The sequence below is a fragment of the Daphnia carinata genome, chromosome 4 (genome assembly GCF_022539665.2).
Source record: "Daphnia carinata strain CSIRO-1 chromosome 4, CSIRO_AGI_Dcar_HiC_V3, whole genome shotgun sequence".
Lineage (NCBI taxonomy): Eukaryota > Metazoa > Arthropoda > Branchiopoda > Diplostraca > Daphniidae > Daphnia > Daphnia carinata.
Window position 1 is genome coordinate 4,599,176 of NC_081334.1, and position 24,469 is coordinate 4,623,644.

Consider the following 24,469-nt stretch of genomic DNA (forward strand, 5'->3'; position numbering starts at 1 on the left):
GAAGTTTTCATTGTTTTTCCTCCACTTATACATTGGGGGACCGCTGGTAGAATCTTGCAGGATCAATTTGAGCAGAATATCTCTAAATTTTTCAAGATAAACTTGTCCTTGGATACATCTCCTTTTATCATTGCAATTCCAATACGGGTCGTTGATCAAAACAAATGCAGCATTTGCAAAACCAAAATCCACGTGATCGTTGTGTTGGTTTTCATGGGCCATTCTAAAATTAAAAGCCAATAACTTCAACTTGTGTTTGTGAATAGAATTCTACGAAATACTTAAGTGAAGGAGGACGTACGCTTGTTCACTTCAGGTTCGTTCACTTTGTTTTGCGGACGATCTAGTTGGGACATCAACAAAATCACCTAGTAGACTTACAATTTCAAAGACCCCTGTAAAAGAAAAGTCGTCTTATCACACACATCATCACATCATCACATCAACATATCACAAAGGTAGAATCTTTATCAGATGCTTTACCGATAAAACTTTGACTCTATGTTCTTGCCATAGTAGCACATTATTACGCCAGACGACAAAGCCTTTCAATGGTTTCTAGATCAACAAGAAAAACAAACAAAATTTAAAAATTTTATCAGAACTGAGATAACCAAAAAAGGTGACAAACAACTAAAGGTTAGGTCCAGGCTGCTCTTTTGTAGACCCCATATGTGATACCCAATACTTATTGATGCAATTAAACAACCGTTGGGATATTTATTAAAATGGATAAATTGCCAGAGAAAACACAATAAAATGTGTTTTGTGTAGAGGGGGAACGATAAGGCAACCGAAAGTTCCCTGCTTAAAGAACAGTAAAACCCTCTGTATCTTATGCCCCACTTTATCAATACTTGTTCCAGTAAATCGCTAGCTAATAATTTCTGCATGAATATGCACCTAAATAGACGGACCAACAGTTTAGCGAATGCGATTCGAAGAATTATCGACATTGACTAGTGCTGATCACTGTTACAAAAAGTAAAAAAAAAATTGGCCGTAGAGAAGAACTGAACGCCGTTCATATGACAACTCACGTTATCATCGTCTTCACCGACGCCTCATGTCTTGCGACATCTGCCATTAAGTTGAGTCCTAGCATATAAGCATATAGGAAATTTCTTAATTTTACAAAACAGAAAAAAAGGAGGGGGAAAGGCTTTCTTTTTTTTTTTCTCTTTTAAGGAAAGAAAAGGAGAAAACAGAGTGATAAGATCATCATCAAAGGCGACGAACATTATTTAATGGAAAAACACTTGAAAAAATCTAAATCCAAAGCGAAAACAAAGGGAAAGGACAATTGTGCGAACAAGGTAATGGATGCGAAACTACTCGGCAAGCTTCCGTCAAAAACAACAAAAAAGTCATCTGACGGGTAGCGTTACGAAAATTTTTTGTTACAAAGATAGTGTAACAGATAAAACTGATAATCTGAAGGCGATTTCGGTTTGCCTGACGGAAGGGCATTCTAGTGTTTAATGGCATTCTTCAGTAGTACGTCGCACAAGTTCTTGTTTCGCTAGTCTCGGCTGGAATGAAACCGAAAATGTCGTCGACTGATGCCGTAAATGTCGACGGCATCCAATTCGATCGTAATGGTTTGCTTGGTACGGGTTTCTACAGTAAAGTGTATCGTGGTACGTATAAAAATCAAAGTATAGCAGTCAAACGAATTCTGAAGTCAAGAGTTGAACAACATCCGAACAAGTTGAAAATTCTGCAGGAGTTAAGACATCCCAATTTTGTAAAACTTCTTCACTTCGCGAACGATGGCGATTTCAAGTAAGACTATTACGTAATAACTTTCATTTAAAAAGAGAATATCCATACGAATATTGGCGTTTCAGTTACTTTGCTTTGGAATTATGCAACGCATCGTTGAATCAGGTGTTCCTGAATCAAGACGATCCTCGTAAATACAAAGGACCTGCATTACCAAAGCCTATCGATGTTTTCTTGCAATTAGCTTGCGGCCTTCAATATATTCACGCACTGAAAGTAATCCACGGAAACATTAAACCTGAAAATATTTTCATTTCTGTGAAACCTACTGACCGTGACGAAGAGGTAACGATCAAGTGGGCTGATTTTGGATTGTCACGAGAAGTTGGTGAACGAGGAACAATGACAATGAGTGGAATCAAAGGGACTCTACTTTGGTTTTCTCCCGAAGTGATGGAAATTATGGGCACAAATTTGCGCATTGAAGAAAGTGAAGGCTCAATCAAAAGCGACGTTTATGCAGAGGGCCTCGTGTTCGGTTACATTCTCTTGAAAGGAAGACATATCTACGGCGAAGATGATTTCGCTATTGCGGCGAACATACTGCAGAACAATCCAGTTAACATGAGTGGTAAGTTATTTCTTGAAGTAGATCATATAACTTAATCACGATCATTAAATGTTTCAAAATTTTTACAAGCAGAGATTCACCAGAAGCATTTCGCACGTAACTTAATAGAACGAATGCTGACCAAGTCACCTGATAGAAGAATTACATCTAATGAAGTTGTTAATCAACTTCAATCCATCAAAATCAAGGTAATAAAGTCATACAAGTTGAAGACCTTCTCCATCAATAAGTTTTCTAACAAATATTTCCCATTCAGCTTATCAAAGAAGAAGAAAACCTGCTTCGGCTGTGTACAGAAGAGTGTCCAACAACAGATTTGAGGAATACCATCGAATCTTTAATGCAACTCGGCATCGACATAAATGTAAAGAATAACAAGGGATGGAATGCGCTTCATGTATTGTGTTCTAAAAAATCAAGTCCACACTTACTCGATGCGATTGAACTCTTGATCGAATTCGGCATCGATAAAAACGCAAAAACAGACGATGGATTCAACGCGCTCCATCTTTTGTGTTATAAAAATTCAAGCCCACACTTAATCGATGCAATTAAACTTTTGATTGAACTCGACATCGACAAGAACGCAAAGACCGACGATGGATTCAATGCGCTCCATATTTTGTGTTCTAACAATTTCAGCCAACAATTAACCGATGCCATTCAAATTTTGATCGAACTCGGCATCGACAAGGACGCAAATGATAACAAGGGGTCGAATGCGCTTCATATTTTGTGTTCTAACAATTTAAGCCCACACTTAATCGATGCGCTTAAACTCTTGATCGAACTCGGCATCGACAAAAACGCAAAAAACAACTATGGATCGAATGCGTTTCATCTTTTGTGTCGAAACAATTTAAGCCCACATTTAATCGATGCGATTAAACTCTTGATCGAACTCGACATCGACAAAAACGCAAAGGATAACAAAGGATTCAATGCGCTCCATCTTTTGTGTTCTAACAATTTAAGCCCACATTTAATCGATGCGATTAAATTCTTGATTGAATTCGGCATCGACAAAAACGCAACAACATACGCTGGATTTAATGCACTCCATCTTTTGTGTTATAAAAATTCAAGCCCACACTTAACCGATGCGATTAAGCTATTGATCGAACTCGGCATCTATAAGGGCGCAAAAACAGACGCTGGATTCAATATGCTCCATCTTTTGTGTTTAGGCAATTCAAGCCCACACTTAATCGATGCGATTAAACTCTTGATTGAACTCGGCATCGACAAAAACGCAAAAACCAACAATGGATCCAATGCGCTTGATCTTTTGTATTCTAAGAAGTCAAGTTCTCACTTAACAGATGCCATTAAACTCTTGATCAATCTCGGCGTCGACGTGAACGCAAAGGGCACGTATAGAAAGAAACCGCTCGATTCCTTTCGGAATACAACAGATGAAATCCCATATGGATCGATTGCAAATATGGCTGGTAAGCTAAAATATGAAGAGTACGAAGATGAAAAGGTAACATATTTCATTATATACATGGAAAAAAAATTTGCTAATTACTTTGTTCAATTCAGTTCGTTGAAAAAGAAGGAAAATTGCCGCTTCTACAAGGAAAAAGCGAAGTACCCATTCAAGATGATAACGACGCGAACATAAAGGAAAAGGGTAAAAGTAATCCACTACATTTCTTGTGTCAAAACAATTCACGCTCAAATTTAATCAACGAAATAAAACGCTTGATCGACTGCGGGTACAACGTGAATGATAAGGACAAGGACGGAAGAAATTCGCTCCATTATTTGTGTCAGTACAATTCAAGCCCACACTTAATCGATGCAATTCAACTCTTGGTAAAACTCGGCATCGACGTGAACGCAAAAAACGACGACGAAAAGAATGCGGTCCACTATTTGTGTGAAAACAATTCAAGCCCACACTTAATCGATGCAATGGAACTCTTGGTCAAACTCGGCATCGACGTGAACGCAAAAGACGACAAGGGAAAGAATGCACTCCATTATTTGTGTCGGCACAAGTTAAGCCCACACACAATCCATGCAATTAAACTCTTATTCCAACACGGCATCGAAGTGAACGCAAGGGACAAAGAGGAAAAGAATGCATTCCATTATTTGTGTGGAAACAATTCAACATCAAACCCAATCGATGCAGTCAAACTTTTGATCGTACTCGGCATCGATGTGCACGCAAAGGACATGCATAGAAGGACAGTGCTCGATTACATGAAAACACATGTAGATATCGACACATTTGGATACGATAGGATTGGACAAATTATGGTGCGCATAATTCAAATCCTAGAGAAAAAAATTACTACTTCTTCCCCAACACTAAAGCTTGTAAGATCTGCATATGAAAAGGTAATTCATTTTACAAATTGAATAAAAATTTTTCGATTAAATGAACATTTTACGGCACAAGGTGAATGACAAGGACGGAAGGAACGCGCTCCACCACTTGTGTCAGTACAATTCAAGCCCACACTTGACCGATGCAATTGAACTCTTGGTCTTACTCGGCATCGACGTGAACGTAAAAGACAAGTATGGAAGGAGTGCACTCCATTATTTGTGTAAAAACAAGTCAAGCTCAAACTTGACCGATGCAATTCAACTCTTGGTTGAATTCGGCATCAACGTGAACGAAAAGGACGAAGACAAAAAGAATGCACTCCATCATTTGTGTGAAAACAATTCAAGCCCAAACTTAATCAACATAATTCAACTTTTGGTCGATAAAGGCATCGACGCGAACGCAAAGGACAAGTATGAAATGAATGCGCTCCATTATTTGTGTGCGCTCAATTCAAGCCAACACTTACCAGTTGCAATTCAGCTCTTAGTAGCACTCGGCATCGACGTGAATGAAAAGGACGGGGACGAAAAGAATGCATTCCATTTTTTGTGTCAAAACCATAAGTTATTCAAGCGTACGAAGAATGAAAATTTGAAATCACACGTCCTCAGACTTCTAATTCGATATGGGATTCAACTGCACCCCGGCAACAAAGCCAGTCCAAATGTGAATCAATACTTTTTCAAAGAAAACGATAATTACGGCGAAGAGTTTCTAAATTTACTGGCAACGGAAAAATTGCGTTTGGGATGGCACAAGGAATGTCCAAATTGCCTTCAAATACTGTAAGTAGCTGTTTTAACCATTTGAACAAAAAAAAGTTCGTTATACGTGTCTATAATTCATTCTTTTCGTCAGGTCAATTGAGAGAAGTCGCCGAGTAGAATTGCAGCACCACTACATGTTTACCAACTGTTATGTCGTATTTCCCTTGCTTATGAAACATTTAGAAATATGGGCAAAATCAAATAAAAAACCCGGGGAACCAGTGCTGAATATGAGCAATCCAGCAGAGTGGCTGCGCAATAAAGCAGAACAATATCATCAAAATGAAACCGAAAAAAGCTACAAAGACGACTTGGAAGTAATGGCCGAGGTCAGCGAGCAACTCAAAAACGGAAGCAACTCGGGTGATTTTAACTGTGACAACTATGAACGCTATTTGAGATCCATGTACTCGATTGCGGAGATGATTGACTCCAAGGAGTCAATGGGACAAATCAAATGGTCTTGTCTTCTACCTTTTGATTTTCGCATGGATTACGAAAATGAAGAAGAACCAGACATCAGACGAACGAAAATTGAATGGGACAAGACGCTTTTCAACTGGGCACACGAAGAAACTAACACGTGTTACGGCACGTTTATGAAAGAAGAGGGCTTTCCCCATCCGGATGAGTTCAGCCACAGGTGTCATTGTGAGGTTTAATAATACAAATCTTGCATGTATTAGGGAAAAGGGAGGGGTTCATGTTTCCGTTTTGCTTATTCACATTATGTTGTATTTAGTTTGTAGTTTTTTCCTTTAGGTGGCGGTATAGTGAGACTTATTTATTAATTCATTTTTACGGTCCTCATGAACGTGAAATTAAGTTTAAAAAAAGAAATTAATCAACAAAAAGAATAATTCCCAAATTACAACAAAGGTTGTTTTCCCTTAAAAAACCTTTATTGTTTTATCGTAGAAATTGATGGCAAATTACAAGAACATTAAGCGGAGCAACTCCTTAAGGAAATGTTTGTTGTAAAAGAATGTAGAAATTGCTCACAACGAAGAAAACAAACAAAGATGTGCAAATTACGTAGAATAGCTTAGTCAACATTAAAAGGGAAAAAGATTTCAGATGGAACGCCTGAACAATTTTAACTCGAAACGGGATGGAAGTGCATCGCAAATATTATGTGTCACAACAGATGGAAACAGAAGCCTGGCAAATTTTGTAACGAAGGTTTAAGATTTGTTTTTTGAATAATAGCATAATGCTGTGTTGAATTTGTAGTTTCCCCATTCTAGTGACGGCAATAAAATACACTTGAACTCCCCAAAAACGCCGGTAACAACGCATAAAATTTAGCAGTAGAAAAATAAATAAAATATAAATGATTTGAAAATATGCCCGTTTGATGTGATCCTGTATGCTACGCATTGTGTATACGTAAGCACTTCTGTTGAGCAATAGTAGATAACCTTTTCGAAGGGTAAAGTGGATAGCATTCTACTAGAAACGATGTTTTTCAAATGGACCTGATGTTCCCGTTTGATTGAGGTGGACATTTCACCTTTGAAATTGACCTCATAGTTTTCGCAACTTTACAACAAAAACAACGATAAGAACAGCTTGCACCATCACGAAAAAGAGGGGGAAAAAAAGAAGAAATAAGCCCGACAGCAAAACAAAATATTGAGCAATATCTTGCTCAATAAATAATAATAGAAAACAGACAAACAAGATAAAATAAAAGAAATTTTATCTGTTTATCGACAGAAAATTGGCCTACAAATGTCGCATCGATTTCTTTAAATGTTGGAAAATGTTAACTCCACTCGAAGAAATTTCTGTTTCTTTCAAATATCAAAGAATTTTCAAACATTAACTTTTTGCATTTTGCGAGGACCAAAAAACGCAAATGGTTATCAATTCCTACGAAAATGTGTCGTCCCAATTCAATCCCTAACTAACCGTCAATTTGAGAGAAAAAGAAATGGATTTTGAATAGCCTTGGACGAGTTCATGCGAAAAGTCGAACAAAAGTCAATACTCTATTCAGCTATGTCAACTTGATAGGAGAAAAATTCACAAAAAAATAAAAGAAATGTAAAAGTCCTTTTAGAAAAATGTAAATCAAAATCTGACGATGCGTAAGAGCACAGTCGGGGTTTCAGATGACACCGTGATCAGTGCACCTAACCTCCAAAAAAAAAAGCAAATCTGTTCAAGTTGGTATTCTTGCAAAAACGCAAGAGCAAAACAAGCCTGGCCCGAAACATGTTCATGGCAGTAGACAAACACAAAAGACCAGACGCTAAGAAGACCTTAGTATACTCTCGCTGATATGACTTTGATCCATCATGCAATCAACAAAGCCAATCGAAACAGTTTGTGTGTGAAAAAGAATAACGAGTAAATGAATTAGATAGAGGGTGAGTTTCCTACCTTAAGATGCTCGTAGCTCTGCTCCACAGATATTGTTGTGTGTGTGTGCAGGTGTCAATGAAACGGTTCCCTCCAATTCAATCCTGAGAAGAATTCAACGAACGAAAGGTAGGAAGGTGTCCTCTCCTAACACCCATTCAATTCAGGAAGTGCCAGCTTCATCTCCCCATCGTGTTCTAGGCTGCACCAACCAAGCAACTAGAAAAGGACACAGAATCTTGATTAATTACACAATAGACCATAGCTTTGGGATTGACTTATTGCCTATTTTACACTGTTACTACGTCCAACTGCATAGAACCAGAATCAAGAAAGATAAAGACAATTAGAAATAGAAAATGTACTTATGAAAAATATGCTCACCTACAAACATAGACACATTTAGGTGTTTGTCATTTCAATAATGCCAATTGGGGCATGAAGCTCAACAATTCTTGAGTTTTCGGAACATTGATGTTTGCTCTACCATTTGAAGAACTTTCTCAGTTCAACATTCCTTCTTCAGTAGGCGCCAAAACGTCCATTCCACTTCTGGCCACATGGAGAACCGTTTGGCGCTGTGTCAAGTAACAGCATCTAGCGGTCACAGTTGACCGATGTTATTATTTACAGAACCAATGATGGAGATGGAAACGACACCATTGAAGAAGGTAATAAGTTTAAAATAGGTTTTGAGATACAGTACAGAAACTTAAGTTTGTTTTTCAAATGCAGTTTTCGATGCGTTCGATATTAAAGTTTTGGATGTTGACCCTGAGCTTGGCATTCTGGACAAAGAAGCCAAAGCTTAGATCGGGACTGTCGACAACAAAACATTGAAAAAATTGAAGGAAAATAAAATCAAAAGACAGGAGCACATTTAAGAGTTTACGATCAATGAAAAGCATCACTGCCTCACACTCATGCTAAAGGTATCTAGCATTTAGAAACTGTTTAAATGGCATTCCTGTACACATGTCATATATGGATAGCTATGCACCAACCTTAATCATTTATCGCAATCTCTTTCCAACATATTACACAAAAATGGTGGTTTGGTGGACCTTTATCTGCACGTGGGAAAAACTCAGCTACCTTTTAATCTCTGACGTCTACCTTCGTTGAAGTACCAATACAGTTGTGGGATGTAATACATTATTACATTGCCTTTGCAAAAATGAAGCATAACTGTGGTGTGTTCCCGCTCAAAAAAGGATAAACAAGCCTCAAATGTAATGCAATTTTATGGTAATGACATTATCCTCAAACTTTCCTAAATCTAACATCAGTTGATTTGTTGCTTGAAATTCTGAGAAGACTTCACACATTCGACAATTTAGGTGCCGCAGGTGACACTTAAAGTTGAATTTATGCCTGGTGATGGTACAAATTTATGGAGATTGCGCAAGTCATTATTTCTTTAGAACAAGAAATCGATTTGAAATTGTGTTTGACGGGACTGAATTTAGAATTTACAGAGGAATCCTGCTTCAGAAAACAGTTCTGTTCGGTAAGTAATAAATCCTATTGCTTTTGCTATTTTAATCAGCAGTCTGTACAATTATGGAAATGCAGGCAAAGAGATCTTAAATTAACTGTAAAATAGAAACAGTAAACTGGAAGATGTAGGCAAGGAAGAGTTGGCAAATCAAGCAAAACATCAAGATCGGAAAGCCAAAATAAAACGGTAAAAAGAATACCTCCAAGAAACCTCTTGTGGTAAATGGATTGCTTGTTAGATTGTAGATGATTATAGCTCATGTGACTCTTGGCGAGGAAAACCCCTTCAGCAGTATCAGTAACGGGTCGTTCCCAATTTTGCACCAGGTATTTATTGTGTTAAATGGTTGATGTTTTAACAAATACTAAAGCCTTTTCTCGCCTGTCGCCTCGTCTTCTGTTCGCCCGTAGCGCCATCATCGACTCGTGGTCGCCACGTCATCGCCGGTTTTTTATGGTATCTTTGTATATATTTTTTTCTAAGTCCAACACGTTTTCCTTATTAATTAATTTCACGTCCTCCAGGTGGATCAACGCGTCGAAGATCGTCGTAGGAAGAGCAGTGACATCAGCTACGAATCTTCTGCATCCTATGACGACAGTCAGCCATTGATTCCCTTCCAGCAACCTCAGCATCGGTAAGGAGAATTTCTCATTTTTCTTTCATTTTCTATGGGGAAAAGAAAAAAACAACAAAAACAAAAGAAAAAAAAAAACAAGTTTTATAGTTCTGTTGTCGTGCCACGTGGCTATGTATGTTGTGATGCACGCTTTTCGATTTAGATAAAAATGGGGGATTTTTCCATGTTTGTTTTGTTCTTTTTGTAAAAATTTCAAAAATTCCTGTTTTCTTTTCTGTGTTTCACAAATACACAGCGTTGTCTGAACTCTATTTTGTGCTGCGGCAATTGTTTATTTCGACGCTAAATGCGTCATTGCCACCACAGGCAACTGGCAGGTCGGAAAGACGAAAAAGGCAAAAAAAAACGAAGTCAGTTCTGTCCAAAGAACACCTGGGAGAAAAATTATGGGTGATAGAAAAACCTCCGTCAGAGAAAAAAAATGGGTAGTCGGGTATCTTAGGTATTGGTATTCGGAAAGGCAAGTGGCCTGGGTCTTGGCTTCGATATTTTGAGCCAGTGAATGGTCAGGAACCAAAAAGGAGGCTTGCTTTTTTTTCCAAGTTCAAACCCTATTCCTAAATTCACTATTAGTAATAGTAGTATTTAAATATGTGAAATAGATCAATGGTAGAGCATCGGCTTCAGAAGCCGAAGGTCTAGGGTTCAATACTCAGATACACTATACACATATTTTTCGTCACAAGAAACGTTTATTTGTCGAAATAACGAAAAATGGCAAAAAAAAGGAAAAATTTCTTTTTTCTCGACGATCGCATGGTCGGTAGCATCTCAGAATTTTTTCTTGGACGACCACGCCACCGTTCTAGGATTCGAACCACAGACCTTTCACACTGTAGGACAGCATGCTACCGATGTGCCATGAATGTGTTTACTTACATTGTTTGAGATTTTAATAGCTATGTAGTTATTTGATAATTTAAAAAAAAAAACCGTAATGTAAATTATAAAACATTACCATTAGCTGTTTCCTAACACAAAATGAAGTTGTTCTCTATTCAGGTATTTGGGTTAGCAAATTAAACACGTAATCAAATTTTCGAACAGACATTGAAGTTAGCAAGTTCCAGAATGTTCTTGGATACGAATTTTGGTTCTGGATTACTCCAAAACAAGCCAATCAAGTGAACAACATTGAGTTAATGCCAACTCTCTGCAACTTCGGTGGGCAAGGCAGCAAATCCAGGTTGATCACCGAACTGCGAATAGATTAAATTACATCTACAAATAATAAAAACTACCTGGGTCTTAACTAACTTAGCGCATATCTCGACTAGCAAAACCACCATGAGTAAAAGGGGAGTTAAAGTCGTAACCCATTCCAATCACACCTGAGACCATCGCTTGCATGAATGGCAGTAAATCAGCGTTGGACTAAAAAATAAAATAATAAGTAGGATTATTAATAACGAACACAAGGGCAGAGAAATATATTTAGATGTCAAACTGGAATAGGTTCTTACCTTAGTTAACAAAGCCACAAACTTTCCAGCGTTAGGGCCTTATTGATTTAACAACATTTCCCACGCGGCCCGTTCGACCAACACGATGAACATACTCTTCAATATCAGTTGGCACATCATAATTTACGACATAATTTACGTCGACAATATCTAGGAAAAACAATGCAAACATCAAATACGTAAAAAACGAACGAAGAACCACCGAAGTATTACGTAAACCACGGGCGGCAACATCAGTGGCCACGAGAATATTCCAGATACCATTTTTGAAGTCACGAAAAGCTTGCTCACGCTAACTCTGAAGACGATCACCATGGATGCTGGTAGACTAGACATTTAAAGTCAATGCACTTAGCCCAATTCACAACATGTTTAATTCTTACTTGTAAGTTGCTATTGCACAAAAATGCAGCGACAAAATCCGCGGTCTTCTTGCTGTCGACAAAAACGATAGTCTTGCCATTCGTACCGACCTATTGGAATTAAATCAGTACGAGGGCATTACGGTTTTAAAATTACATAGCGTTAATTAATTGGATTGCCGTTTTGCTGGAGCCCGTGACAGCACGAGCAATCAAATCAAATAGTTTTACGTATCCAGAATTCTTAATGTTCTGAAGAAGTAGTGGGCGCAGGCCGGCTTGTTCGAATAATGTTATGTATTAAGGTACATCTTTTCCTGTAACCTAAAGCAAACCCAAAAGATATTTTCAATCATAAAATACAGTTTCAAAGAATGGCTTACCAGGAGAATGACTTCATCAAAATTGTTTAATCCTTCTCCACAGATGATGCCCTTAAACAGTTCCTTTTCATCGCATGTCACAGCTTCAGGAAGGTATTGTTCACACAGCTTTCCGTCTTCAATCAATTCACTGAATAGATTCGGACAGTCTTTCGAGGTGTGGCCAGCTTCATGACACTAGGGGATAAAACAATGGACCTTGGAATATAACATTTTTGTGAAGGTACAATTAACATTTAATTTTTAACCAATTCAGTTACGAGTTACTGGTAGTGGTGCACTACCAATAGGTCCATTTGCTAAACCATCATAGAGTGGGAGTAGGCCACAACTAGTAGATTGAGGATGCCTCCACACTATTGGTCTTATTACCTGATTGGTCCAGAGAAGGCCATGAGATGGCAAAGTCCTCCATCATCCTATACAGTAAATCAACATTTAAGTTTAGAACAGAAACAGTTTGTTGAATTCAAACCAACGTGTAAGATGAAATGGACCAAAATCATTAACATCGAGTCTGATAAGACTTGATTTCATTTTCATCAAAGAAGCTAGTTCGTCGATAAGGTCTGTGCCACTTAACTTGCTTTTCTCGCGATCCTGCAAAGGCAAATTATACAATTACAAGGAAAGATTGAACAGAAATTTTTTTAAACCTTAAGGCAAGTCACGTTACAGTAAGATTGAATGGCCAGATGACAGAGTCACCAATGATGAGTTTAAAATCGAAGCCAGCTCAGTGTTGAAAGACGTCCAAGAGAACATTGGCGAAAATATTCGCAAAATAACAGGCCGCACTGGAGTGGAACCACGTCAATTTGTGCCGGTGACAATTGTTTCTGCTCATTTAGAGATTCCAACAACAGCAACAAAACCTGCCAATGCTAATGCCATTATCTTGAAAAATGATTGTTCTGCCTCTTCTGGTACCTGAGTCTGGAACAGTTGGATGAACAGCTTGTTGGGTGTTTAGGTGTATCGGTGTGCAGTGGCAGCTACCTCAACAGGTACATACAAATTGCAACCCATCTGCCAAGCATACGTTGTGCCTCTCGCCATGTGTTGGTAAAAGAACATAAATTTACAAGTGGGATCAAAATAATGCTACAATAAATGAACTTTGCGTTACCGTCGAGAAATTCCGGAAGCACGGTGGCGGCCAAGGCCGGCTTTGGGCGAATAAAGCTAGATATGATGACAATACGTAAGATCTCTTCAGAGGAAGATTGATGAGCATCTAAAAATATGCTTAAGAAGTACAAATGGGAGCGTTAAAAGATGGGAGAAGTAAAAGTAAAGTAAAAACATTCAGTTACGAGAATTGCAGCTTCAAGCGGTACGCATTTCAACAGAACTTGAACATCCATTGTAATGCCGACTGAATGATTTCAAAGGATAGAAAAAGAATCAAAAGAAAATTATTCGAAACTATACAACATGCAAATAAATATGTAAGACTACCACTATGAAAATGATGTCTCATGCTGCTATGTTCCCTCCTTCATGGATTGATTGGTTTTTTGTAGGCTAAATTTCATAAGCTTGATTGCTTTATTTAGTCCACATGTTTATGTTGCTATTTTCACTAACCTCATGACTTTCCCGTAGAACTCCTGCAACAGTTTCTGACAGAAAACACATCTAAATATTTTGTGAAAAGGTTTATAATAAAGCTTATACAATTTTACCTTGAGTACCTGATTTTAAAATAGTTTTTGCTGTGTGTTTTCTCACGTCAGAGGATTTATCGCCAAAATAAGCTGTATCAAGTAGAACTCCACTCATAGATATTTGGTCAACATTCTACGGTCTACAACCGAAACACGTACGAAGTATACATTAATCTGTGTAGTATTTAGATCAATCAAAGATACCTTTTCATCATTGTTTCCTTCCAATGAGCAACCTGGTACTACTGAACATGGGCCGTCCATACTGCTTCAACTACCAACAGAAAATCCATTTTTCCTTTCAAATGCACTTTTATTTACGCTGTCTTTCTATAAAAAAATGGGAAGATTCAAAAAAATATCAAAATTGAAAATTCATGATTCTTAACTCTTTTGGAGACCTGGATTATCAATATTTCTTCGAAGCGAAGAATGCTCTCCACATTGTTAGGATCTTAATCTCATTCATCCCACCAACAAGGTTACCCAAAAACTGAACCAACGAAGGTCATAAGATATCTGAAGGACAACCAATAAAAGTAAACTGTGCAATAAGAATTCATACCATCCTTTCTCTTACTAAGCAGCCAAAAGTTTGCCAACCAAATCTTTCCTCTCGTGGACTGCAATCAGGTGCTACAGGGAGAAATACAGAAACCAAATTTTCCAGAACAAGATTAAGCATCAGTAATAAATAAATAAATGATCAACAGTCAATTTAGGACAAATACTTACAAGTATATAAATTGGTTATCGCTTTCATCGCTACACTTTTCAAACTAAGCATACCTATGCGCCAACTCCAACTAGGCACACCTGACTCGGTGCAACCAAAATGGCGACTGGCAGCATGACGACTGGCAACACGGTGACTGGCGACATGGCAACTAGCGACATGGCAACTAGCGAGCAGCCATTCCACTTCTAAGAATATCACCCTATTTAGGGGGATTTTAGGAATCTAACGTGTATTGGAAATCTAGGGTTTCAGGGATTGTCCAGGGCCTATTTAATTTTCTGTGGATTTCTCGGGATTTTGAGATTATTGGCCCAACCCCTGTTGCCTTTGGCGCCTCTATGCAATTTCAAAAGTAAAATGTTCCTCAATAATAACCACCAAGCTGGCAACGGTGAACGGATGATACATTCTTACATGATCAATTCTTAATTCGAGATGGTGGGAAAACTACAGCACTACAATAATATGGTATTCGAATAAGGCCTATCGAGGTCACTTAGATTACTCAATTCCTGTATACTATTGACAATAAGTAATTTTCGAGAACGATTACTTTTTAAAAAAATTTTGACGGAAATTAAAAATCATACCTTCGACTGGTTGAGCTGCCTGCCATGGTGCCAGATTGCTTTTATTGTATTATTTTTATGTTCCAGAGAACTACAGCAGTCTAGGGCTCGGCCCCGATCGTCGTTGATCGGGGCAAACCGTGGTTTTTCATTTAAAAATCGTCAAACCGTCGGTTCGGTTTAGCCATTTTTGACTGCGGTTCGGTTTTCGGTTTGCAACTGGGCCAAACCGGTTTGAACCGCTATTAAAAATTTTTTTTTGAAATTTTGCTAAAATTACAAATCAAGTAATTATCACTAATTGTTATGAACGTAATGGCGGTCTGAAACTTGTTTGAAATAAAATTTCCGATCAGACTTGTAAGTATCGCGATCGAAAATTGGTTCGATCTTTCCGCCATCTAGCGGCAAACTCTGTTACTGATGTATTGTCCTATGCAAACTGGAAATTCATAGTGCAAACCCTGCAAAACCGTAAAGGGATACAAATTTCGTGTCAAACCGCGGTTCAATCGGTTTGGAAAAATTGGCAAACCGAACCGCACCGGTTTGTCCTTAAAAAAAAAAAAACCGCGCGGGTCGGCCAAAATCGTGCCCGATCGTCGCGGGGCCGAGCCCTACAGCAGTCATAGAAACTTTCTATGACTCTGACTACAGCCACCTTGCGGTTTTAATTAGAAACAAAGAAAAAGATGTGCCGGGGACTGCCGGCCTTTTGCCTTTCCCCCCAAGCCCCAACTTCTAAATTCATGAGATAATCAACATAATACAATTCTAATTTTAAAGAATAGAAGAAAAGAAAGAATGGCATCTCATTTACCAGATTAATGCTATTACAAAATCTTTTTTGTTTTCAAAAAGACACGCAAAATGGCAATATAAATCACATCGTGGATGCGTGCTAATACAAGTGCTGAAACTGGTCAACATTTTTGAGTTCTCTTTCACACTTAGAAATGAAGCCATTTACGCATTTGTCCAAATCGTTATTATGGCTATCGAGTTTAACGAAACATCTAAAAAAAATTGAATATACATTGATTTGGAATAAAAATAAATCAAATAAAAAATAAGTAAATGAGTAAATTATAGGAAAAGTCTTGGGATACTCACCTTAAGGCATTGTTCATTTCCTCCAAAAAATTTTTAAAATCCGAAATCCTCCACGAAGGGACTTGGTGAGTCAATTCGTTTCTCAGGAATCTTACACTTTGAAGACACTCCCGAAATTTTACATCATCGTCAATTGTGATCTTACAAAAACGAAAATTTTCAGCGTATCTCAAAACTTCCAGGGCACCTTTTGTTTCAAGACGTTCTTCGAAGTTTTCATTGTTTTTCCTAAACTTATACATTGGGGGACGTTTGGTAGAAAATTGCAGGATCAATTTGAGCAGAATATCTCTAAATTCTTCTAGACAAACTTGTCCTTGAATACATCTCCTTTTATCATTGCAATTCCAATACGGGTCGTTGATCAAAACAAATGCAGGATTTGCAAAACCACAATCCACGTGATCGTTGGGTTGGTTTTCATGGGCCATTCTAAAATTAAAAGCCAATAACTTCAACTTGTGTTTGTGAATAGAATTCTACGAAATACTTTAGTGATGCAGGTCGTACTCTTGTTCACTTCAGGTTCGTTCACTTTGTTTTGCGGACGATCTAGTTGGGACATCAACAGTGTCACCTAGTAGACTTACAATTTCAAAGACCCCTGTAAAAGAAAAACCGTCGTATCACAATGGGGAACACTAGACATATATCGAGATAATAGTTCGATAAAAGGTAGAATCTTTATCAGATGCTTTACCGATAAAACTTTGACTCCATGTTCTTGCCATAGTAGCACATTATTATGCCAGACGATAAAGTATTTCAATGGTTTCTAGATCAACAACAAAAACAAAAAAAATTCATAAATTCATCAAAACTGAGATAACCATAACAGGTGGCAAACAACTAAAGGTTAGGTCCAGGCCGTTCTTTGGAGACCCCATATGTGATACCAATACTTATTGATGCAATTAAACAATCGTTGGAATATTTATTAAAATGGATAAATTGCCAGAGAAAATACAATAAAAAGTGTTTTGTGTAGAGGGGGAACGATAAGGCAACCGAAAGTTCCCTGCTTAAAGAACAGTAAAACCCTCTGTATCTTATGCCCCACTTTATCAATACTTGTTCCAGTAAATCGCTAGCTAATAATTTTTGCATGAATATGCACCTAAATAGACGGACCAACAGTTTAGCGAATGGGATTCGAAGAATTATCGACATTGACTAGTATTGATCACTGTTACAAAAAGTAAAATAAAATTGGCCGTAGAGAAGAATTGAACGCCGTTCATATGACAACTCACGCTATCATCGGCTTCACCGGCGCCTCATGTCTTGCGACATCTGCCATTAAGTTACGTCCTAGCATATAAGCATATAGGAAATTTCTTAACTTAACAAAACAGAAAAAAAAGGAGGGGGGAAGGCTTTCCTTTTTTTTTCTTTTAAGGAAAGATAAGGGGAAAGCAGAGTGATAAGATCAACGTCAAAGGCGATGAACATTATTTAATAGGTAGAAAAAAAAAAAAAAAAAAATCTAAATCCAAAGCGAAAACAAGGAGAAAGGACAATTGTGCGAACAAGGTAATGGATGCGAAACTACTCGGCAAGCTTCCGTCAAAAACAACAAAAAAGTCATCTGACGAGAAGCGTTACGAACATTTTTGTTAGAGAGATAGTGTGACAGATAAAACTGATAACCAGAAGGCGATTTCGGTTTGCCTGACGTGGGGGCTTTCCAGTGTTTAATGGCATTTTTCAGTAGTACGTCGCACGCTCGTCGCAAGTTCTTGTTTCGCTAGTCTCGGCTGGAATCAAACCGAAAATGTCGTCGACTGATGCCGTAAATGTCGACGGCATCCAATTCGATCGTAATGCTTTGCTTGGTACAGGTGTCTACGGTGAAGTGTATCGTGGTACGTATAAAAATCAAAGTATAGCAGTCAAACGAATTCTGAAGACAAGAGTTCAACAACATGCGAACAAGTTGAAAATTCTGCAGGAGTTAAACCATACCAATTTTGTAAAACTTCTTCACTTCGCGAACGATGGCGATTTCAAGTAAGACTATTACGTAATAACTTTCATTTAAAAAGAGAATATCCATACGAATATTGGCGTTTCAGTTACTTTGCTTTGGAATTGTGCGACGCATCGTTGAATCAGGTGTTTCTGAATCAAGACGATCCTCGGAAATACAAAGGACCTGCATTACCAAAGCCTATCGATGTTTTCTTGCAATTAGCTTGGGGCCTCCAATATATTCACGCACTGAAAGTAATCCACGGAAACATTAAACCTGAAAATATTCTCATTTCTGTGAAACCTACTGACCGTGACGAAGAGGTAAGGATCAAGTGGGCTGATTTTGGATTGTCACGAGAAGTGGGTGAACGAGGAACAATGACAATGAGAGGAATCAAAGGGACTCTACTTTGGTTTTCTCCCGAAGTGATGGAAATTATGGGCAGAAATTTGCGCATTGAGGAAAGTGAAGGCTCAATCAAAAGCGATGTTTATGCAGAGGGCCTCGTGTTCGGTTACATTCTCTTGAAAGGAAGACATATCTACGGCGAAGATGATTTCGCTATTGCGGCGAACATAATGCAGAACAATCCAGTTAACATGAGTGGTAAGTTATTTCTTGAAGTAGATCATATAACTCAATCACGATCATTAAATGTTTCAAAATTTTTACAAGCAGAGATTCACCAGAAGCATTTCGCACGTAACTTAATAGAACGAATGCTGACCAAGTCACCTGATACAAGAATTACATCTAATGAAGTTGTTAATCAACTTCAATCCATCAAAATCAAGGTAATAAAGTCGCACAAGTTTAAGACCTTCTCCATCAATGCGTTTTCTAATAAATGTTTTTCATTCAGCTTATGAAAGAAGAAGAAAACCTGTTTCGACTATGTACAGAAGAGTGTCCAACAACAGATTTTAGGAATAACATCGAATCTTTAATGCAACTCGGCTTCGACATAAATGTAAAGAATAACATGGGATGGAATGCGCTTCATGTTTCATGTTCTGAAAATTCAAGTCCATACTTACTCGATGCGATTAAACTCTTGATCGAATTCGGCATCGACAAAAACGCAAAAACCGACGATGGATTCAATGCGCTCCATTTTTTGTGTTTAAACAATTCCAGCACACACTTAATCGATGCGATTCAACTCTTAATCGAACTGGGCATCGAGAAAAACGCAAAAACCGACGGAGGATTCAATGCGCTCCATCTTTTGTGTTTAAACAATTCAAGCCCACACTTAACCGATGCGATTCAACTGTTAATCGAACTGGGCATCGACAAGGACGCAAAGGACGATATGGGATCCAATGCGCTCCATCTTTTGTGTAAAAACAATTCAAGCCCACACTTAATAAACGCAATTCAACTGTTGATTGGACTTGGCATCGACAAGGACGCAAGGGATAACAATGGACGCAATGCGCTCCATTTTTTGAGTTTAAACAATTCCAACACACACATAACCGATGCGATTAAATTATTGATTGAACTCGGGATCGACAAAAACGCAAAAACTGACGGTGGATTCAATGCGATCCATCTTTTGTGTTTAAACAATTCAAGCCCCCACTTAACTGATGCGGTTCAACTCTTGATTCAACTCGGTATCGACAAGGACGCAAGGGATAACGATGGATGGAATGCGCTACATCTTTTGTGTTATAATAATTCAAGCCCACACTTAGCCGATGCGATTAAACTCTTGATTGAAATCGGCATCGACAAAAACGCAAAAACCGACGACGGACTCAATGCGCTCCATTTTTTGTGTTTAAACAATTCCAGCACACACTTAATCGATGCGATTCAACTCTTAATCGAACTGGGCATCGAGAAAAACGCAAAAACCAACAATGGTTCCAATGCGCTCCATCTTTTGTGTAAAAACAATTCAAGCCCACACTTAATTGATGCCATTCAAATCTTAATCGAACTGGGCATCGAGAAAAACGCAAAAACCGACGATGGATGGAATGCGCTCCAACTTTTGTGTTTAAAAAATTCAAGCCCACACTTAACCGATGCGATTAAACTCTTGATTGAACTCGGCATCGACAAAAACGCAAAAACCATCGATGGTTCCAATGCGCTTTATGCTTTGTGTTTTAATAATTCAAACCCACACTTAATAAGCGCAATTCAATTGTTGATCGAGCTAGGCATCGACAAGGACGCAAGGGATAACCAAGGATGTAATGCGCTTCATGTTTTGTGTTCTTACAATTCAAGCAAACATTTAATCGATGCGATTCAACTGTTAATCGAACTGGGCATCGACAAGGACGCAAAGGACGATATGGGATTAAACGCGCTCCATTTTTTGTGTTTAAAAAATTCAAGCCCACACTTAACCGATGCGATTAAACTCTTGATTGAACTCGGCATTGACAAAAACGCAAAAACAAATGCTGGATCCAACGTGCTTCTCGTTTTGTGTTGTAATAATTCAAGCCCACACTTAATAAGCGCAATTCAACTGTTAATTGGACTTGGCATCGACAAGGACGCAAGGGATAACAATGGATGGAATGCGCTCCATCTTTTGTGTTCTAGGATTTCAAGCCCACACTTAATAAACGCAATTCAACTGCTGGTCGAAGTGGGCGTCGACAAGGACGCAAAAACAAATGCTGGATCCAACGTGTTTCATGTTTTGTGTTGTAATAATTCAAGCCCACACTTAATAAGCGCAATCCAACTGTTGATTAAACTTGGCATCGACAAGGACGCAAGGGATAACAATGGATGTAATGCGCTTCACGTTTTGTGTTCGAACAATTCAATCCCAGACTTAAAAAACGCAATTCAACTGTTGATCAAACTGGGCATCGACAAGGGCGCAAGGGATAACAATGGATGGAATGCGCTCCATGTTTTGTGTTCTAACAATTCAAGTCCTCAATTAACCGATGGGATTAAACTCTTGGGTGCACGCGGCATGGACACGGCCGCAGAAACAAATGATGGATTCAACGCGCTTCATCTTTTGTGTTATAATAATTCAAGCCCACACTTAATAAACGCAATTCAACTGTTGATTGGGCTTCGCATCGACAAGGACGCAAGGGATTACGACGGACGCAATGCGCTCCATTTTTTGTGTAATAATAATTCAAGCCCACACTTAACTGATGCGATTAAACTCTTGATTAAACGCGGCATCGACAAAAACGCAAAAACCGACGATGGATTCAATGCGCTTCATACTTTGTGTTTTAATAATTCAAACCCACACGTAACAAGCGCAATTCAATTGTTGATCGAGCTGGGTATCGACAAGGACGCAAAAACAAATGCTGGATCCAACGTGCTTCATGTTTTGTGCCGCAATAATTCAAGCCCACACTTAATAAGCGCAATCCAACTGTTGATTGGAATTGGCATCGACAAGGACGCACGGGATAACAATGGATGCAATGCGCTCCATCTTTTGTGTTATAATAATTCAAGCCCACACTTAGTCGATGCGATTAAACACTTGATTGAACTCGGTATCGACACAAACGTAAAAACCGATGATGGATTCAATGCGCTCCATATTTTGTGTAAAAACAATTTCAGTCAACAATTAACCGATGCCATTCAAATTTTGATCGAACTCGGCATCGACAAGGACGCAAAGGATAACACGGGGTCGAATGCGCTTCATTTTTTGTGTTCACACAATTTAAGCGCACACTTAACCGATGCGATTAAACTCTTGATCGAGCTCGGTATCGATAAAAACGAAAAGGATAACAAAGGATGGAATGCTCTACATCTTTTATGTTCTAACAACTCAATTCCTCACTTAACCGATGCGATTAAACTCTTGATCGAGCTCGGTATCGATAAAAACGAAAAGGATAACAAGGGATGGAATGCTCTACATCTTCTATGTTCTAACAACTCAATTCCTCACTTAACCGATGCGATTAAACTCTTGATCGAACTCGATATCGACAAAGACGCAAAAACCGACGCTGGATGCAATGCGCTTCATCTTTTGTGTTTAAACAATTCAAGCCCACACTTGATCGATGCGGTGCTACTCTTGATTGAACTCGGCATCGATAAGAACGCAAAGAATACCAATGGATGGAATGCGCTTCATGTTTTGTGTTATAATAATTCAAGCCCACACTTAATAAACGCAATTCAACTCTTGATCGCACTGGGCATTGAAAAGGACGCAATTGATAACAATGGATGGAATGCGCTCCATATTCTGTGTTTTAGCAATTCAAGTCCTCATTTAACCGATGCCATTCAACTCTTGATTGAACTCGGCATCGACAAAAACGCAAAAACCTACGATGGATGCAATGCGCTTGATATTCTGTATTATAAGAGTTCAAGTCCTCAATCAACAGATGCCATTAAACTCCTGACCGAACTCGGCGTCCACGTCAACGCAAAAGACACGTATAGGAACAAATCGTCCGTTTACTTTTGGAATACAACAGATGAAATCCCATCCCATGAATATAGGGTTGGACAAAACGAAAAAAGCGACACACCTAAATTTCCATATGAATTGTTTTCAAATTTTGTTGCTAAACTAAAATATAGAACGTATGAAGATGAAAACATATTTCATTTTACACATCCTGGGGAAAAAATGAGTCAATCCATTTGTTCGATTCAGTTCGTTGACGAAGAAGGACGTCAGGTGCGTCCTAATACGTTTTTCCCTCTTCTACAGGGAGAAAGCGAAATATCCATTCAATATTATAACGAAGCGAACATAAGGGCAAAGAATAAACGTAATGCACTCCATGATTTGTGTCGACGCAATTCAAGCTCAAATTTAATCAATGAAATAAAACGCTTGATCGACAGCGGGTACAAGGTAAATGGCAAGGACAAAGACGGAGGGAACGCGCTTCATTACTTGTGTCGATACAATTCCAGTTCAGACTTGAGGAGAGTAATTCAAATTTTAATCGACAACGGAATCAACGTGGAAGAAAAGACCAACGATGGATGGAATGCGCTCCATTTCTCGTGTCAAAACAATTCAAACTTAAACTTGCTTGAAATGTTTTCAATTTTAATTGAAAACGGGGTGGATATCAACGACAAAACCAACCGTGGTGAAAGTGCAATCGACATCTTAGCCAAGAATGAGATTGATGAAAATCTGAAATTAAACAGCCTCAGCTTGCTAATTCGATATGGGATTCAAGTGCATCTGGACAATAAAGTCAGTCCAAATGTGAATCAACACTTTTTCAAAGAAAACGATAATTACGGTAAAGAGTTTCTAAATCTACTGGCAACGGAAAAAATCCGTTTGGGATGGCATAAGGAATGTCCAAATTGCCACGAAATACTGTAAGTAGCTGCCGTAACCATTTGACAAAATTAAAAGTATGTATGATTTACTTTTTTCATTAGGTCAATTACAAAAAAATACCAAGTGGGATTGCAGCACCACCACAGGTTTGGCAGCTGTTACAGATTATTTCACTTACTCATGAAACATTTAGAAACATGGGCAAAATCAAACCAAAAATCCGGGGAATCAGAGCTGGATATGAGCAATCCAGCAGAGTGGCTGCGCAAAAAAGCAGAACAATATCATCAAAATGAAACCAAAAAAAGGTACGAAGAAGACTTGGAAGTAATGGCCGAAGTCAGTGAGCAAGTCAAAGACGGGAACAACTCGGGTGATTTTAATTGTGACAAATACGAACGCTATTTGAGATCCATGTACTCGATTGCGGAGATGATCCAATTCAAGAAGACAATGGGACAAATCAAATGGTTTTATCTTTTACCTTTTGATTTTCCCATTGATTATGGAAATGAGAAAGATTCAGAAATCAAACGAGCGAAAATTGAATGGGACACGACGCTTTACAGCTGGGCACACAAAGAAACTGACAAATATTACGGCATGTTTATGAAAGAAGATGCCAACGACGGATTTTTCCTGCCGGACGAGTTCAAACACAAGTGTCATGGTGAGCTTTAATGATACAAATCTTGCATATATTAGAGAATGATGAAGAATTCATGTTTCTTTTGCTCACAACGAAATAAAACCAAAATCAAGATGGGCAAATGACGTAGGATAACTAAACCAACAGAAGGAAGGAAAAAGATTTCAGATGGAACGCCTCCAGTTTTGTAACTCGAAACGGGATTTTAGTGCATCGCAAATACGATGTGACGCAACAGATGTGACGATTTTTTAAAACAATAGCATGATGTT

At 38.4% G+C, this 24,469-nt stretch overlaps 2 protein-coding genes and 1 long non-coding RNA gene across 4 annotated transcripts; 1 reads left to right on the forward strand and 2 right to left on the reverse strand.

The window, feature by feature from the left end:
- Positions 1–1,503: 1,503 nt before the first annotated feature.
- LOC130695213 (serine/threonine-protein phosphatase 6 regulatory ankyrin repeat subunit A-like) lies at positions 1,504–24,414 on the forward strand. Of its 2 annotated transcripts, none has more exons than XM_059494909.1 (7): positions 1,504–1,785; positions 1,851–2,356; positions 2,429–2,544; positions 2,613–3,842; positions 3,902–4,708; positions 4,770–5,488; positions 23,650–24,414. In XM_059494909.1, the coding sequence occupies exons 1-7, from the start codon at positions 1,538–1,540 to the stop codon at positions 24,227–24,229; spliced, it is 4,206 nt and encodes a 1,401-aa protein (XP_059350892.1). In that variant the 5' UTR covers positions 1,504–1,537; the 3' UTR covers positions 24,230–24,414. The 2 variants fall into 2 exon arrangements, with proteins under 2 accessions (XP_059350892.1, XP_057374316.1); XM_057518333.1 differs by lacking the exon at positions 23,650–24,414 and adding an exon at positions 5,562–6,752.
- LOC132087927 (uncharacterized) lies at positions 10,998–12,599 on the reverse strand. Its single transcript, XR_009420886.1, has 6 exons — positions 12,435–12,599; positions 12,187–12,363; positions 11,825–12,127; positions 11,655–11,769; positions 11,442–11,591; positions 10,998–11,352 (listed from the first exon to the last, which is right to left on the reverse strand). It is a non-coding gene; the product is annotated as an uncharacterized LOC132087927 (long non-coding RNA).
- On the reverse strand, positions 15,977–16,889 carry LOC132087907 (uncharacterized). Its single transcript, XM_059494981.1, has 3 exons — positions 16,768–16,889; positions 16,278–16,709; positions 15,977–16,180 (listed from the first exon to the last, which is right to left on the reverse strand). The coding sequence occupies exons 2-3, from the start codon at positions 16,706–16,708 to the stop codon at positions 16,066–16,068; spliced, it is 546 nt and encodes a 181-aa protein (XP_059350964.1). The 5' UTR covers position 16,709; positions 16,768–16,889; the 3' UTR covers positions 15,977–16,065.
- Positions 24,415–24,469: the final 55 nt, after the last annotated feature.